General features: G+C 38.9%; 2 protein-coding genes across 3 annotated transcripts in view; one reads left to right on the plus strand and one right to left on the minus strand.

The window, feature by feature from the left end:
- Window positions 1–14,145, minus strand: part of LOC144955885 (methionine--tRNA ligase, mitochondrial-like) — an 84,606-nt gene that overhangs the window by 53,184 nt on the left and 17,277 nt on the right. For both annotated transcript variants that reach the window (XR_013641839.1, XM_078886141.1), the window contains 3 exons: window positions 9,413–9,528; window positions 4,895–4,966; window positions 3,237–3,323 (listed from right to left, as the gene is read on the minus strand). Coding sequence is in view for 1 of the 2 variants with exons in the window: in XM_078886141.1 (XP_078742267.1) it covers window positions 3,237–3,323; window positions 4,895–4,966; window positions 9,413–9,528 (275 nt within the window). In the remaining variant the exon portion in view is untranslated. The remainder of the gene's footprint in view (window positions 1–3,236; window positions 3,324–4,894; window positions 4,967–9,412; window positions 9,529–14,145) is intronic.
- On the plus strand, window positions 274–1,536 carry LOC144955954 (uncharacterized; the record flags this gene model as incomplete). Its single annotated transcript, XM_078886216.1, has 4 exons — window positions 274–372; window positions 773–880; window positions 1,278–1,310; window positions 1,357–1,536. Coding segments are annotated over 4 exons (420 nt in total), but the record flags the coding sequence as incomplete, so codon positions are not given.

Consider the following 14,145-nt stretch of genomic DNA (forward strand, 5'->3'; position numbering starts at 1 on the left):
TTCCTTTTTCTTTTTTTTTTTTTTTATTTTAAAAAAATTGTCGAACTGATTTCATATGACTTCTTGAAATGAATTAAAGACACATCGTGCTAATAAACATCTAACCTGAGACCGTGTTTGAATGAGGAAAATTGACTGGTATAGTCAGTGTCATTGGGTCAGGTGGGGTCGACGATGAAGGAAGAGGAGGAGGTGAAGGAGGAGGAGGGGGAGGAGGAGGTGGTGAAGGAAGAGGAGGAGGAGGGGGAGGAGGGGAAGGGGGAGGAGGAGGTGGTGAAGGAAGAGGAGGAGGAGGTGAAGGAGGAGGAGGGGGAGAACATGGTGGAAGAGGAGGAGGAGGTGAAGGAGGAGGAGGGGGAGGAGGAGGTGAAGGAAGAGGGGGAGGAAGTCGAGGAGGAGGGGGAGGAGGAGGTGAAGGAAGAGGAGGAGGAAGTGAAGGAGGAGGAGGGGGAGGTGAAGGAGGAGGAGGAGGAGGAGGAGGTGAAGGAAGAGGGGGAGGAAGTCGAGGAGGAGGGGGAGGAGGAGGTGAAGGAAGGGGAGAAGTGAAGGAGGAGGAGGAGGAGGAGGGAGGAGGAGGAGGAGGAGGGGAGGGAGAGGAGGGGGAGGAGGGAGGTGAAGGAGAGGAGGAGGAGGAAAGGAGGAGGAGAGGAGGGGAGGGTGGAAGGAGAGGAGGAGGAAGAGGGGAGGAGGAGGAGGAGGAGGGGAGGAAGGAGGGGGGGGGAGGAGGGGAAGGAAGTAGAGAGGAAAGGAGAAGGAGGGGGAGGAGGAGGTGAAGGAAGAGGAGGAGGAAGTGAAGGAGGAGGAGGAAGTGAAGGAGGAGGAGGGGGAGGTGAAGGAGGAGAGGAGAGAAGGAGAGAGAGAGAAGAGAAGGAGAAGAAGAGGAAGGAAGTGAAGAGAGAGAGGAGAAGGAGAGAGGAGAGAGGAGGAGGAGAGGAGGAGGAGGAGTGAAGGAAGAGAGGAGGGTGAAGGAGGAGAGGAAGGAGGAGAAGAAGAGGAAGAGGAGGAGGAGAGAGTGAAGGAAGAGGAGAGGAAGTGAAGGAGGAGGAGAGGGGAGGAGAGTGAGGAGAGGAGAGAAGAAGAGTGAAAGAGTAGAATGAAGAGAGAGGAGATGAGGAGGAAGAAATGAGGAGAGAGGGAGAAGAGGAGAGAAGAGGTGAAAGGAGGAGGAGAAGGATAGGTGAGAGGAGAGAGGAAATATAAGAAGAAAAGAGGAGGAGAGAGAGTAAAAGGAAGATGAGAGAGAAGATAGAAGAGAAAGAAGTAGAAAAGAAGAAAAGAAGAAAGAGAGAAAAGAAGAGAAGATGAAGAGAGTAGAGAAAGAGAAGAGAAGAAGAATAGAGGGTAGAGAGGGAGGAGGAGAAAGGAAGAAGAAGAAGAAGAAGAATGGAAGAGAGAAGAAGAAGAAGAAGAAGAAGAAGAAAAAGAAAAGAAAAGGAAGAAAAGAAGAAGAAGGAAGAAGAAGAAGAAGAAGAAGAAGAAGAAGAAGAAGAAGAAGAAGAAGAAGAAGAAGAAGAAGAAGAAAGAGAAATAAATTAATGAGAAGAAAAAAGGAAAAGACGGAGAACAATGATGATGATGATGATGATGATGATGATGATGATGATGATGATGATGATGATGATGATGGTTTCGATGATGTTGATAGGAGGAGGAGGACGAAGAGAGGAAGGAGAGGACAAGAAGAATGAGGAGAACATCATTATTATCATTATCATCGTCATCAAAGGAGGGTGTTAGGCTTGGGCCTGTCTTTATATCAGCGCTCTGGTCTCAGTCTAGACAAATTACAGGTGTCCCAAAAAATGTTAACACAATACAAAAAACTGTAAATGCTGGATGTAAACAAATTTAATTATTATTGAAAAAGTAGTTAAAATTCATTGATAAAAAAACACCAATTGTCAATAGTTTAAAAACACCGATTAAAGGATACTTGTCAATAGTTTAAAAACACCGATTAAAGGATACTTGTCAATAGTTTAAAAACACCGATTAAAGGATACTTGTCAATAGCTTAAAACACAAATAAAGGATACTTGTCATAGTTAAAAAAACAATTAAAGGATACTTATCATAGTTTAAAAACAACAATTAAAGGATACTTGTCAATAGTTCAAAAACAACAATTAAAGGATAATTGTCAATAGTTTAAAAACACAAATTAAAGGATACTTGTCAATAGTTTAAAAACACCAATTAAAGGATACTTGTCAATAGTTTTAAAACACCAATTAAAGGATACTTGTCAATAGTTTTAAAAACACCAATTAAAGGATACTTGTCAATAGTTTTAAAACACCATTAAAGGATACTTGTCAATAGTTTAAAACACCAATTAAAGGATACTTGTCAATAGTTTTAAAACACCAGTTAAAGGATACTTGTCAATAGTTTTAAAACACCAGTTAAAGGATACTTGTCAATAGTTTAAAAACACCAATTAAAGGATACTTGTCAATAGTTTAAAAACACAATTAAAGGATACTTGTCAATAGTTTAAAAACACCAATTAAAGGATACTTGTCAATAGTTTTAAAACACAAATTAAAGGATACTTGTCAATAGTTTTAAAACACCAATTAAAGGATACTTGTCAATAGTTTAAAAACACCAATTAAAGGATACTTGTCAATAGTTTAAAAACACCAATTAAAGGATACTTGTCAATAGTTTTAAAACACCAGTTAAAGGATACTTGTCAATAGTTTAAAAACACCAATTAAAGGATACTTGTCAATAGTTTAAAAACACCAATTAAAGGATACTTGTCAATAGCTTAAAAACACCAGTTAAAGGATACTTGTCAATAGTTTTAAAACACAAATTAAAGGATACTTGTCAATAGTTTAAAAACACCAATTAAAGGATACTTGTCAATAGCTTTAAAACACCAATTAAAGGATACTTGTCAATAGTTTTAAAACACCAATTAAAGGATACTTGTCAATAGTTAAAAACACCAATTAAAGGATACTTGTCAATAGTTTTAAAACACCAGTTAAAGGATACTTGTCAATAGTTTTAAAACACCAGTTAAAGGATACTTGTCAATAGTTTTATACTTTAAAAATAAATATACTTTATTAATGCCACGTTTCCAATTATTTTGAATATATATACGTTTTGTTTTTGGGTTTGTTTGTTTTTGTTTTTTGTTTTTTTGGACACCCTGTATATTGAGAGGGGTTGCCATCCTGCTCACCGTGACAATAAAAAGCAAAAATCAATAAGATTACCCAGAATGCCTGTACGGACTTGACATGGTCGGGCTCAGTTGTTCTGATAAATCTGTTATGTCGAATTCCTGACTTTTCAAACAAATTCTGTGAGGAGGCAAAAAATACTTGGGGAAAATGTTACAATGACAGGAGGTGGGAAGTGCCATAAACAGATGAGGAGAAATGTTGAGATGCATTACATTTGTTGAGTTATGACATTTTCTCCTCCATCACCTTCACCTTCTTCTCCTTCTTCTTCTCCTTCTCCCTTTCCTTATTCACCTTCTCCTTCTTCTTCTTCTCCTTCTTCTTCTTGCTGCTACTGCAACACAAATTTACGGTCTACTTCAATGATCATTGTTTAAACATAAGACAAAACTCGTTCGTTATTCGTATTGTCCAGAAATTGAACAATTTGAAATTTTGGAACAAAGAGTTAAAAATCTGTGGATTATTTCAAGGTGTTAGTAGACAGGGAAAATGTGATGAGATATTTATATATGACGAATGATACTTGTTTGCACTGCTGTTGAATGCCTTTCAATCTTGTATGTAAATATAAGGCATATCGCCCTATACGAATGTTATGTTATTGAAACTACTACAACTACTACTACCACTACTACTACTACTACTACTACTACTACTACTACTACTACTACTACTACTACTACTACTACTAGTAGTAGTAGTAGTAGTAGTAGTAGTAGTAGTAGTAATAGAAGTAGCAGTAGTAGTTAGTAGTAGTAGTAGTAGTTGTAGTAGTAGTAGTAGTAGTAGTAGTTAGTAGTAGTAGTAGTAGTAGTATGTAGTAGTAGTAGTAGTAGTGTAGTAGTAGTAGTAGTATAGTAATAGTAGTTGTAGTAGTGTAGTAGTAGTAGTAGTAGTAGTAGTAGTAGTAGTAGTAGTAGTAGTAGTAGTAGTAGTAGTAGTAGTAGTAGTAGTAATAGAAGTAGCAGTAGTAGTAGTAGTAGTAGTAGTAGTAGTAGTAGTAGTAGTAGTAGTAGTAGTAGTAGTAGTAGTAGTATATAGTAGTTGTGTAGTAGTAGTAGTAGTAGTAGTAGTGTAGTAAGTAGTAGTAGTAGTTAGGGTAGTTGTATAGTAGTAGTAGTATAGTAGTATAGTAGTATAGTAGTAGTAGTATATAGTATAGTATAGTAGTAGTAGTAGTAATAGTAGTAGTAGTAGTAGTAATAGTAAGTAGTAGTAGAATAGTAGTAGTATGTAGTATGTATAGTATAATAGTAGTAGTAGTAGTAGTTAGTAGTAGTAATAGTAGTAGTTAGTAGTAGTAGTAGTAGTTGTAGTAGATAGTAGTAGTAGTAGTAGTAGTAGTAGTAAGTAGTAGTAGTAGTAGAGTATATAATAATATAGATAATATATAATAATAATAATTAATAATAATAATAATATAATATATAAAATAATAATAATAATAATAATAATAATAATAATAATAATAATAATAATAATAATAATAATAATAATATAATAATATAATAATAATAATAATAATAATAATAATAATAATAATAATAATAATAATAATAATATATAATTAATAATAATAATAATAATAATAATAATAATAATAATAATAATAATAATAATAATAATAATAATAATAATAATAATAGTATCAACAACAACAATCATCGTAATCATTATATCGTCACCTTGAACTTCAACGAGACGTCATCACAAAAGGTCAAAGGGTCAACCTTGGCAGAAGATGCAGCTTGTTGTATCTGTGATGAGATGAAGATGCTTGACTATTAATATGTTTACGGAAATTTCTTTAATCTAAGGTACTTAAAAAACTTATCCTCTACATAATTCTCTTATTCTGTGCCCATGACAAGTTGTAAAGCAGCCATTTGGTGACAGATTGTTTAGGATGCAGCGCGAGACACAGTAGATAAAAAAAACACAAAGACAACAACAATCTTTCAATCACGAAGCCAAAAACACAAAGACAACAACCATCTTTCAATCACAAAGCCAAAAACACAAAGACAACAACCATCTTTCAATCACAAAGCCAAAAACACAAAGACAACAACCATCTTTCAATCACGAAGCCAAAAACACAAAGACAACAACCATCTTTCAATCACGAAGCCAAAAACACAAAGACAACAACAACCTTTCGATCAAGGAGCCAAAAACACAAAGACAACAAACATCATTCAATCACAAAGCCAAAAACACAAAGACAACAACCATCTTTAAATCGAAAGCCAAAAACACAAAGACAACAACCATCTTTCAATCAGGAAGCCAAAAACACAAAGACAACAAACATCATTCAATCACAAAGCCAAAAACACAAAGACAACAACCATCTTTCAATCACGGAGCCAAAAGCACAAAGACAACAAACATCTTTCAATCGAAAGCCAAAAACACAACGACAACAAACATCATTCAATCGAAAGCCAAAAACACAAAGATAACAACCATCTTTCAATCGAAAGCCAAAAACACAAAGACAACAACCATCTTTCAATCGAAAGCCAAAAACACAAAGACAACAACCATCTTTCAATCGAAAGCCAAAAACACAAAGATAACAACCATCTTTCAATCGAAAGCCAAAAACACAAAGATAACAACCATCTTTCAATCAGGAAGCCAAAAACAAAAAGACAACAACCATCTTTCAATCGAAAGCCAAAAACACAAAGATAACCATCTTTCAATCGAAAGCCAAAAACAGAGACAACAACCATCTTTCAATCAGGAAGCCAAAAACACAAAGACAACAACCATCTTTCAATCACGAAGCCAAAAACACAAAGACAACAACCATCTTTCAATCACGAAGCCAAAAACACAAAGACAACAACCATCTTTCAATCAGGAAGCCAAAAACACAAAGACAACAACCATCTTCCAATCGAAAGCCAAAAACACAAAGACAACAACCATCTTCCAATTGAAAGCCAAAAACACAAAGACAACAACCATCTTCCAATCGAAAGCCAAAAACACAAAGACAACAACCATCTTCCAATCGAAAGCCAAAAACACAAAGACAACAACCATCTTCCAATCGAAAGCCAAAAACACAGAGACAACAACCATCTTTCAATCGAAAGCCAAAAACACAAAGACAACAACCATCTTCCAATCGAAAGCCAAAAACGCAGAGACAACAACCATCTTCCAATCGAAAGCCAAAAACACAAAGACAACAACCATCTTCCAATCGAAAGCCAAAAACACAAAGACAACAACCATCTTCCAATTGAAAGCCAAAAACACAAAGACAACAACCATCTTCCAATCGAAAGCCAAAAACACAAAGACAACAACCATCTTTCAATCAGGAAGCCAAAAACAAAAAGACAACAACCATCTTTCAATTGAAAGCCAAAAACACAAAGACAACAACCATCTTCCAATCGAAAGCCAAAAACACAAAGACAACAACCATCTTTCAATCAGGAAGCCAAAAACAAAAAGACAACAACCATCTTTCAATCGAAAGCCAAAAACACAGCCTTTCCTTCATACCCAAAAGGCCCCAAGTTCGTCTACCCACCGCACTGTCTGGTCTTGACCAAGTCACATAACCTTAACTCACTTTGTGACGCTGCCTGACGCTTGCGATATTCCAGTCTTCCCTTGGAATGGTTTTAAAGGAATATTTCCCCTTAGGGATGAATAAGGGAATGTATTTATATATTATTTATTATTTTTATTATTTAAATTGTGGAATTGATTCTGCAAAATATTTTAAAATTTCTTCTTTTTTTATAATTAGGACATGTTAAATGTTTGTTTTTAATTTTTTTTTTACAGCGCTGGCGACACATTTAGGTCATTTCAGCGCCGTAAAAAGAAAATGGAAAGTGAAAAAATTCTGAAATGACAGGTAAGGGTATCCAAGAAAATGCAGGACAAAGGGGAATTGGTTCCAATAGGGCACAGATGTAAATTCCAAGAGCACATTATCAATGTACTTAGTTTGAGATCACCTAAAAGTCTCATTCAAACACCAGCACAGGATCCCATGGAGAGGAATACACTCAAATATTTTCAGAATATTTCCAAAACAGAAAACATAGAGAGGTGACAAGGAAAATATATCATCTCCCAGAACTAACAAACATTTGACTGTTTTCCTCTCAGCCAAGGATTCCAGCAAGGGCCAAGACGAAGACAGAAAACGACTCAGAAAATAGATCTAGGGCAATAGAAGATGCAGCAAGTGACCTCCTGCCCACTATTCTATGGACTCTAACCAATTACTGGGATGTCACAGAAACAGTAGAATTACTATGGACCCTAACCAATTACTGGGATGTCACAGAAACAGTAGAATTACTATGGACCCTAACCAGTTACTGGGATGTCACAGAAACAGTAGAATTACTATGGACTCTAACCAATTACTGGGATGTCACAGAAACAGTAGAATTACTATGGACCCTAACCAGTTACTGGGATGTCACAGAAACAGTAGAATTACTATGGACCCTAACCAATTACTGGGATGTCACAGAAACAGTAGAATTACTATGGACCCTAACCAATTACTGGGATGTCACAGAAACAGTAGAATTACTATGGACCCTAACCAATTACTTGGATGTCACAGAAACAGTAGAATTACTATGGACCCTAACCAATTACTGGGATGTCACAGAAACAATAGAATTACTATGGACCCTAACCAATTACTTGGATGTCAAAGAAACAATAGAATTACTATGGACCCTAACCAATTACTGGGATGTCAGAGAAACAATAGAATTACTATGGACCCTAACCAGTTACTGGGATGTCACAGAAACAGTAGAATTACTATGGACCCTAACCAATTACTTGGATGTCACAGAAACAGTAGAATTACTATGGACCCTAACCAATTACTTGGATGTCACAGAAACAATAGAATTACTATGGACCCTAACCAATTACTTGGATGTCACAGAAACAGTAGAATTACTATGGACCCTAACCAATTACTGGGATGTCACAGAAACAGTAGAATTACTATGGACCCTAACCAAATTACTGGGATGTCACAGAAACAGTAGAATTACTATGGACCCTAACCAATTACTTGGATGTCACAGAAACAGTAGAATTACTATGAACCCTAACCAATTACTGGGATGTCACAGAAACAGTAGAATTACTATGGACCCTAACCAATTACTGGGATGTCACAGAAACAATAGAATTACTATGGACCCTAACCAATTACTGGGATATCACAGAAACAGTAGAATTACTATGGACCCTAACCAATTACTTGGATATCACAGAAACAGTAGAATTACTATGGACCCTAACCAATTACTTGGATGTCACAGAAACAGTAGAATTACTATGGACCCTAACCAATTACTGGGATGTCACAGAAACAGTAGAATTTGCTTCTAAGTAATTTGGTCTCAGTTACAGCTAGCCAAAGTGTTCCAAGCTACTGGAACCTGCTGACTGGAAAAAGTAATAACAAAAATGAATATGATAGCTTGAAAAAAGAACAAAATACCAAATAAGGAACGCTTCGGTCTCAAAACCGTTCTTCAGCCGACAACAAAAAACAATGAAAACATAAATATGTTACTTAAAAACCAGACAGAGTCATCGGTAACCAAAACGTTCCAAGTTTGATATTTTGTTTTAGAAGCTTTTGTTACTTTTTTCACATACTTTACTCAGTGACAAACATGATTTGTATCGCCTTGGCTGCTGCTCTGTGACAGTTTTGTGCGATTTGAAAGGCTTGGCCTGTTCTTGACCAATGACAGATCCTGTCTCTAAACTATTAGAACTTGGATTTTGTTCTACTTTTATTGCTTGAGAACAATCTGACCTTTCATTATATTTCAGGAAAAGTGTGGTGCAGGCACTAGTATCAGAGAGAGAGAGAGAGAGAGAGAGAGAGAGAGAGAGAGAGAGAGAGAGAGAGAGAGAGAGAGAGAGAGAGAGAGAGGCGGAGGGTGTCGTGTCAAGTGATCCTGATTTTGTCAGTGACTCCATGACTCTTTATTCTGGTTTCATCTGGCACTTCTCCATACCTTATTTTCCGCATCTTTATTTACATTTTTTTGCAGCGCTCATATTCTCAATGTAGTCAGGAAGTGGTTGTGGTGGTGATTTGTATCGAAGAAAACAGAAGAGAAATAGACGACAGATTTGGGGGAAAAAAGACCCTACCATCAGCTCACACCAACCTTTAAGCCATGTTCATCTGTTCCTGTTGTGAAGAGCGTTTTTCTTCCTTTGATTCGGTGCCATCTGGCAGATGCATCGGCTAACAAGGCACAATACAAATGTCCAATGTGTGGGGCTGATATAGAAACACAAAGTGTGGGGCTGATATAGAAACACACAGTGTGGGGCTGATATAGAAACACAAAGTGTGGGGCTGATATAGAAACACACAGTGTGGGGCTGATATAGAAACACAAAGTGTGGGACTGATATACAAACACACAGTGTGGGGCTGATATACAAACACACAGTGGGGTGGCTGATATAGAAACACACAAGTGTGGGGCTGATATAGAAACACAAGTGTGGGGCTGATATAGAAACACACAGTGTGGGGCTGAGATAGAAACACACAGTGTGGGGCTGATATAGAAACACAGTGTGGGGCTGATATAGAAACAACAGTGTGGGGCTGATATAGAAACACACAGGGTGTATGTGGGGCTGATATAGAAACACACAGTGTGGGGCTGATATAGAAACACAAAGTGTGGGGCTGATATAGAAACACACAGTGTGGGGCTGATATACAAACACACAGTGTGGGGCTGATATAGAAACACAAAGTGTGGGGCTGATATAGAAACACACAGTGTGGGCTGATATAAAAACAACAGTGTGGGGCTGATATAGAAACACAAAAGTGTGGGGCTGATATACAAACACACAGTGTGGGGCTGATATAAAACACAACAGTGTGGGCTGATATAAAACACACAGTGTGGGGCTGTGGTAGAAACAAGTCTGAAAAACACAAGTGTGGGGCTGATATAGAAACACAAAAGTGTGGGGCTGATATACAAACACACAGTGTGGGGCTGATATAGAAACACAAAGTGTGGGGCTGATATAGAAACACAACGTGTGGGGCTGATATAGAAACACACAGTGTGGGCTGATATAGAAACACACAGTGTGGGACTGATATAGAAACACAACGTGTGGGGCTGATATAGAAACACACAGTGTGGGGCTGATATAGAAACACACAGTGTGGGGCTGATATAGAAACACACAGTGTGGGGCTGATATAGAAACACACAGTGTGGGGCTGATATAGAAACACAAAGTGTGGGGCTGATATAGAAACACACAGTGTGGGGCTGATATAGAAACACACAGTGTGGGGCTGATATAGAAACACACAGTGTGGGGCTGATATAAAACACAAAGTGTGGGGCTGATATAGAAACACACAGTGTGGGGCTGATATAGAAACACACAGTGTGGGGCTGATATAGAAAACAAGTGTGGGGCTGATATAGAAACACACAGTGTGGGGCTGATATAGAAACACACAGTGTGGGGCTGATATAGAAACACACAGTGTGGGGCTGATATAGAAACACACAGTGTGGGGCTGATATAGAAACACAAAGTGTGGGGCTGATATAGAAACACACAGTGTGGGGCTGATATAGAAACACACAGTGTGGGGCTGATATAGAAACACACAGTGTGGGGCTGATATAGAAACACACAGTGTGGGGCTGATATAAAACACAAAGTGTGGGGCTGATATAGAAACACAAAGTGTGGGGCTGATATAGAAACACACAGTGTGGGGCTGATATAAAACACACATGTGTGGGGCTGATATAGAAACACACAAGTGTGGGGCTGATATAGAAACACACAAGTGTGGGGCTGATATAAAACACAAAGTGTGGGCTGTAGAACACCGTGGGCTGATATAGAACACACAGTGTGGGGCTGATATAGAAACACACAGTGTGGGGCTGATATAGAAACACACAGTGTGGGGCTGATATAGAAACCACAATAGTGGGGCTGATATAGAACACACAGTGTGGGGCTGATATAGAAACACAAAGTGTGGGGCTGATATAGAAACACACAGTGTGGGGCTGATATAGAAACACACAGTGTGGGGCTGATATAGAACACAAGTGTGGGGCTGATATAAAACACAGTGTGGGCTGATATAGAAACACACAGTGTGGGGCTGATATAGAAACACACAAGTGTGGGGCTGATATAGAAACACACAGTGTGGGGCTGATATACAAACACACAGTGTGGGCTGATAAAAACACAAAGTGTGGGGCTGATATACAAACACACAGTGTGGGGCTGATATAGAAACACACAGTGTGGGGCTGATATAGAAACACAAAGTGTGGGGCTGATATAGAAACACACAGTGTGGGCTGATATAGAAACACAAAGTGTGGGGCATAGAAACACAGGTGGGGACTGATATAAAACACACAGTGTGGGCTGAAAACAAAGTGTGACGAACAAAAGTGTGGCTATAAACCAGTGGTTAAACCATGGCACAGTGTGGTGATAAACCAGTGGGCTGTATAACACAGGTGGGCTGATAAGAACAACAGTGTGGCTGAATAGAAACACAAGTGGTGATAAAACCAAGTGGGGTGAAAAACACAAGTGTGGTGATATAAACAATGTGGTGTAAACAATGTGGCGATTAGAACACACGTTGGCGATAAAACCACAGGGGGCGATATAACCAAGTGGGCTGATATAAAACACAGTGTGGGCTGATATAAAACAAAGTGTGGGTGTAAGAAAAGGTGGGCTGATATAACACAGTTGGCTGATATAAAAACAGTGTGGCTGTTAAAAACACAAGTGTGGCTTATAACACAGGTGGGCTGATATAGAAACACAGTTGGCTGATATAAACAGTGTGGCTGATATAAACATAGAAACCAGTGGGCTGATAGAAACACACAGTGTGGGCTGATATAGAAACACAAAGTGTGGTGAAAAACACAGTGTGGGCTGATATAGAAACACAAGTGTGGGCTGATATAGAAACACAAAGTGTGGGGCTGATATAGAAACACAAAGTGTGGGGCTGATATAGAAACACAAGTGTGGGGCTGATATAGAAACACAAGTTGGGCTGATATAGAAACACAAAGTGTGGGCTGATTAGAAACACAAAGTGTGGGGCTGATATAGAAACACACAGTGTGGGGCTGATATAGAACACAAGGGGCTGATAGAACAAGTGTGGGCTGATATAAAACACACAGTGTGGGGCTGATATAGAAACACAAAGTGTGGGGCTGATATAGAAACACACAGTGTGGGGCTGATACAAGTTGGGCTGATATAGAAACACAAGTGTGGGGCTGATATAGAAACACAGTGTGGGGCTGATATAGAAAACACAGTGTGGGGCTGATATAGAAACACAAGTGTGGGGCTGATATAGAAACACAAGTGTGTGATAAGATACAAAAGTGTGGGGTTAGAAAACACATGTGGGGTATATAGAAACACAGTGTGGGCTGATATAGAAACACAAGTGGGCTGTATAAGAAACACAAGTGTGGGCTGATATAGAAACACACAAGTGTGGGGCTGATATAGAAACACAAGTGTGGGGTATATAGAACACAAGTTCTGATAGAACAAAGTGTGGGCTGATATAGAAACAACAGTGTGGGGTTACACTTGGACTATAAACACAAAGTGTGGGGCTGATATAAAACACAAAGTGTGGGCTGATATAGAAACACAAAGTGGCGATATAGAAACAATGGGGCTATAACAAGTGGGGGATATAGAAACACACAGTGTGGGGCTGTATAGAACACAAAGTGTGGGCTATATAGAAACACAAGTGTGGGTGATATAGAAACACAAAGTGTGGGATGATAAGAAACACAAAGTGGTGATAGAAACGTCTGATATAGAAACACAAAGTGTGGGGCTGATATAAAACACAAAGTGTGGGTGTGGACGTTGGTATAGAACACAAAGGGCTGATGAGTGGGGTGATATAGAAACACAAAGTGTGGGGTGATAAGTAAACACAAAGTTGGGGCTGAATAGAAACACAAGAGTGATATGAAACACATGGCTGATTAGAAACACAATGTGATGGGAAACAACAAAGTGTGGGTGATAAGAAACACAAAGTGTGGGGCGATATAGAAAACACAAGTGTGGGTGATATAGAAACACAAAGTTGGGCTGTATAGAAACACATAGCAACACGACAAGTGTAGGTGTAGGAAACAGCACAGTGTGGATGCAGATGTACAGACACAATGCATGTGATTAGGGAAGGGACAGCCAGTGTTGTATAGGACACATAGCCGATGTCACGCTGACACAATGCATACGGTTAGGGAAGGGACAGCCAGTGTTGTATAGGACACATAGCAGATGTCACAATGACACAATGCATATGGTTAGGGAAGGGACAGCCAGTGTTGTATAGGACACATAGCAGATGTCACGATGACACAATGCATATGGTTAGGGAAGGGACAGCCAGTGTTGTATAGGACACATAGCAGATGTCACGCTGACACAATGCATATGGTTAGGGAAGGGACAGCCAGTGTTGTATAGGACACATAGCAGATGTCACGCTGACACAATGCACATGGTTAGGGAAGGGACAGCCAGTGTTGTATAGGACACATAGCCGATGTCACGCTGACACAATGCATACGGTTAGGGAAGGGACAGCCAGTGTTGTATAGGACACATAGCAGATTCACGCTGACACAATGCATATTATTAGGGAAGGGACACCCAGTGTTGTATAGGACACATAGCAGATGTCACACTGATACAATGCATATGATTAGGAAGGGACAGCCAGTGTTGTATAGGACACATAGCAGATGTCACGCTGACACAATGCATATGGTTAGGGAAGGGACAGCTAGTGTTGTATAGGACA

The sequence above is a fragment of the Berghia stephanieae genome, chromosome 10 (assembly GCF_034508935.2).
Source record: "Berghia stephanieae isolate SIO BIC M18660-M18661 chromosome 10, UCSD_Bste_1.3, whole genome shotgun sequence".
NCBI classification, from domain to species: domain Eukaryota; kingdom Metazoa; phylum Mollusca; class Gastropoda; order Nudibranchia; family Aeolidiidae; genus Berghia; species Berghia stephanieae.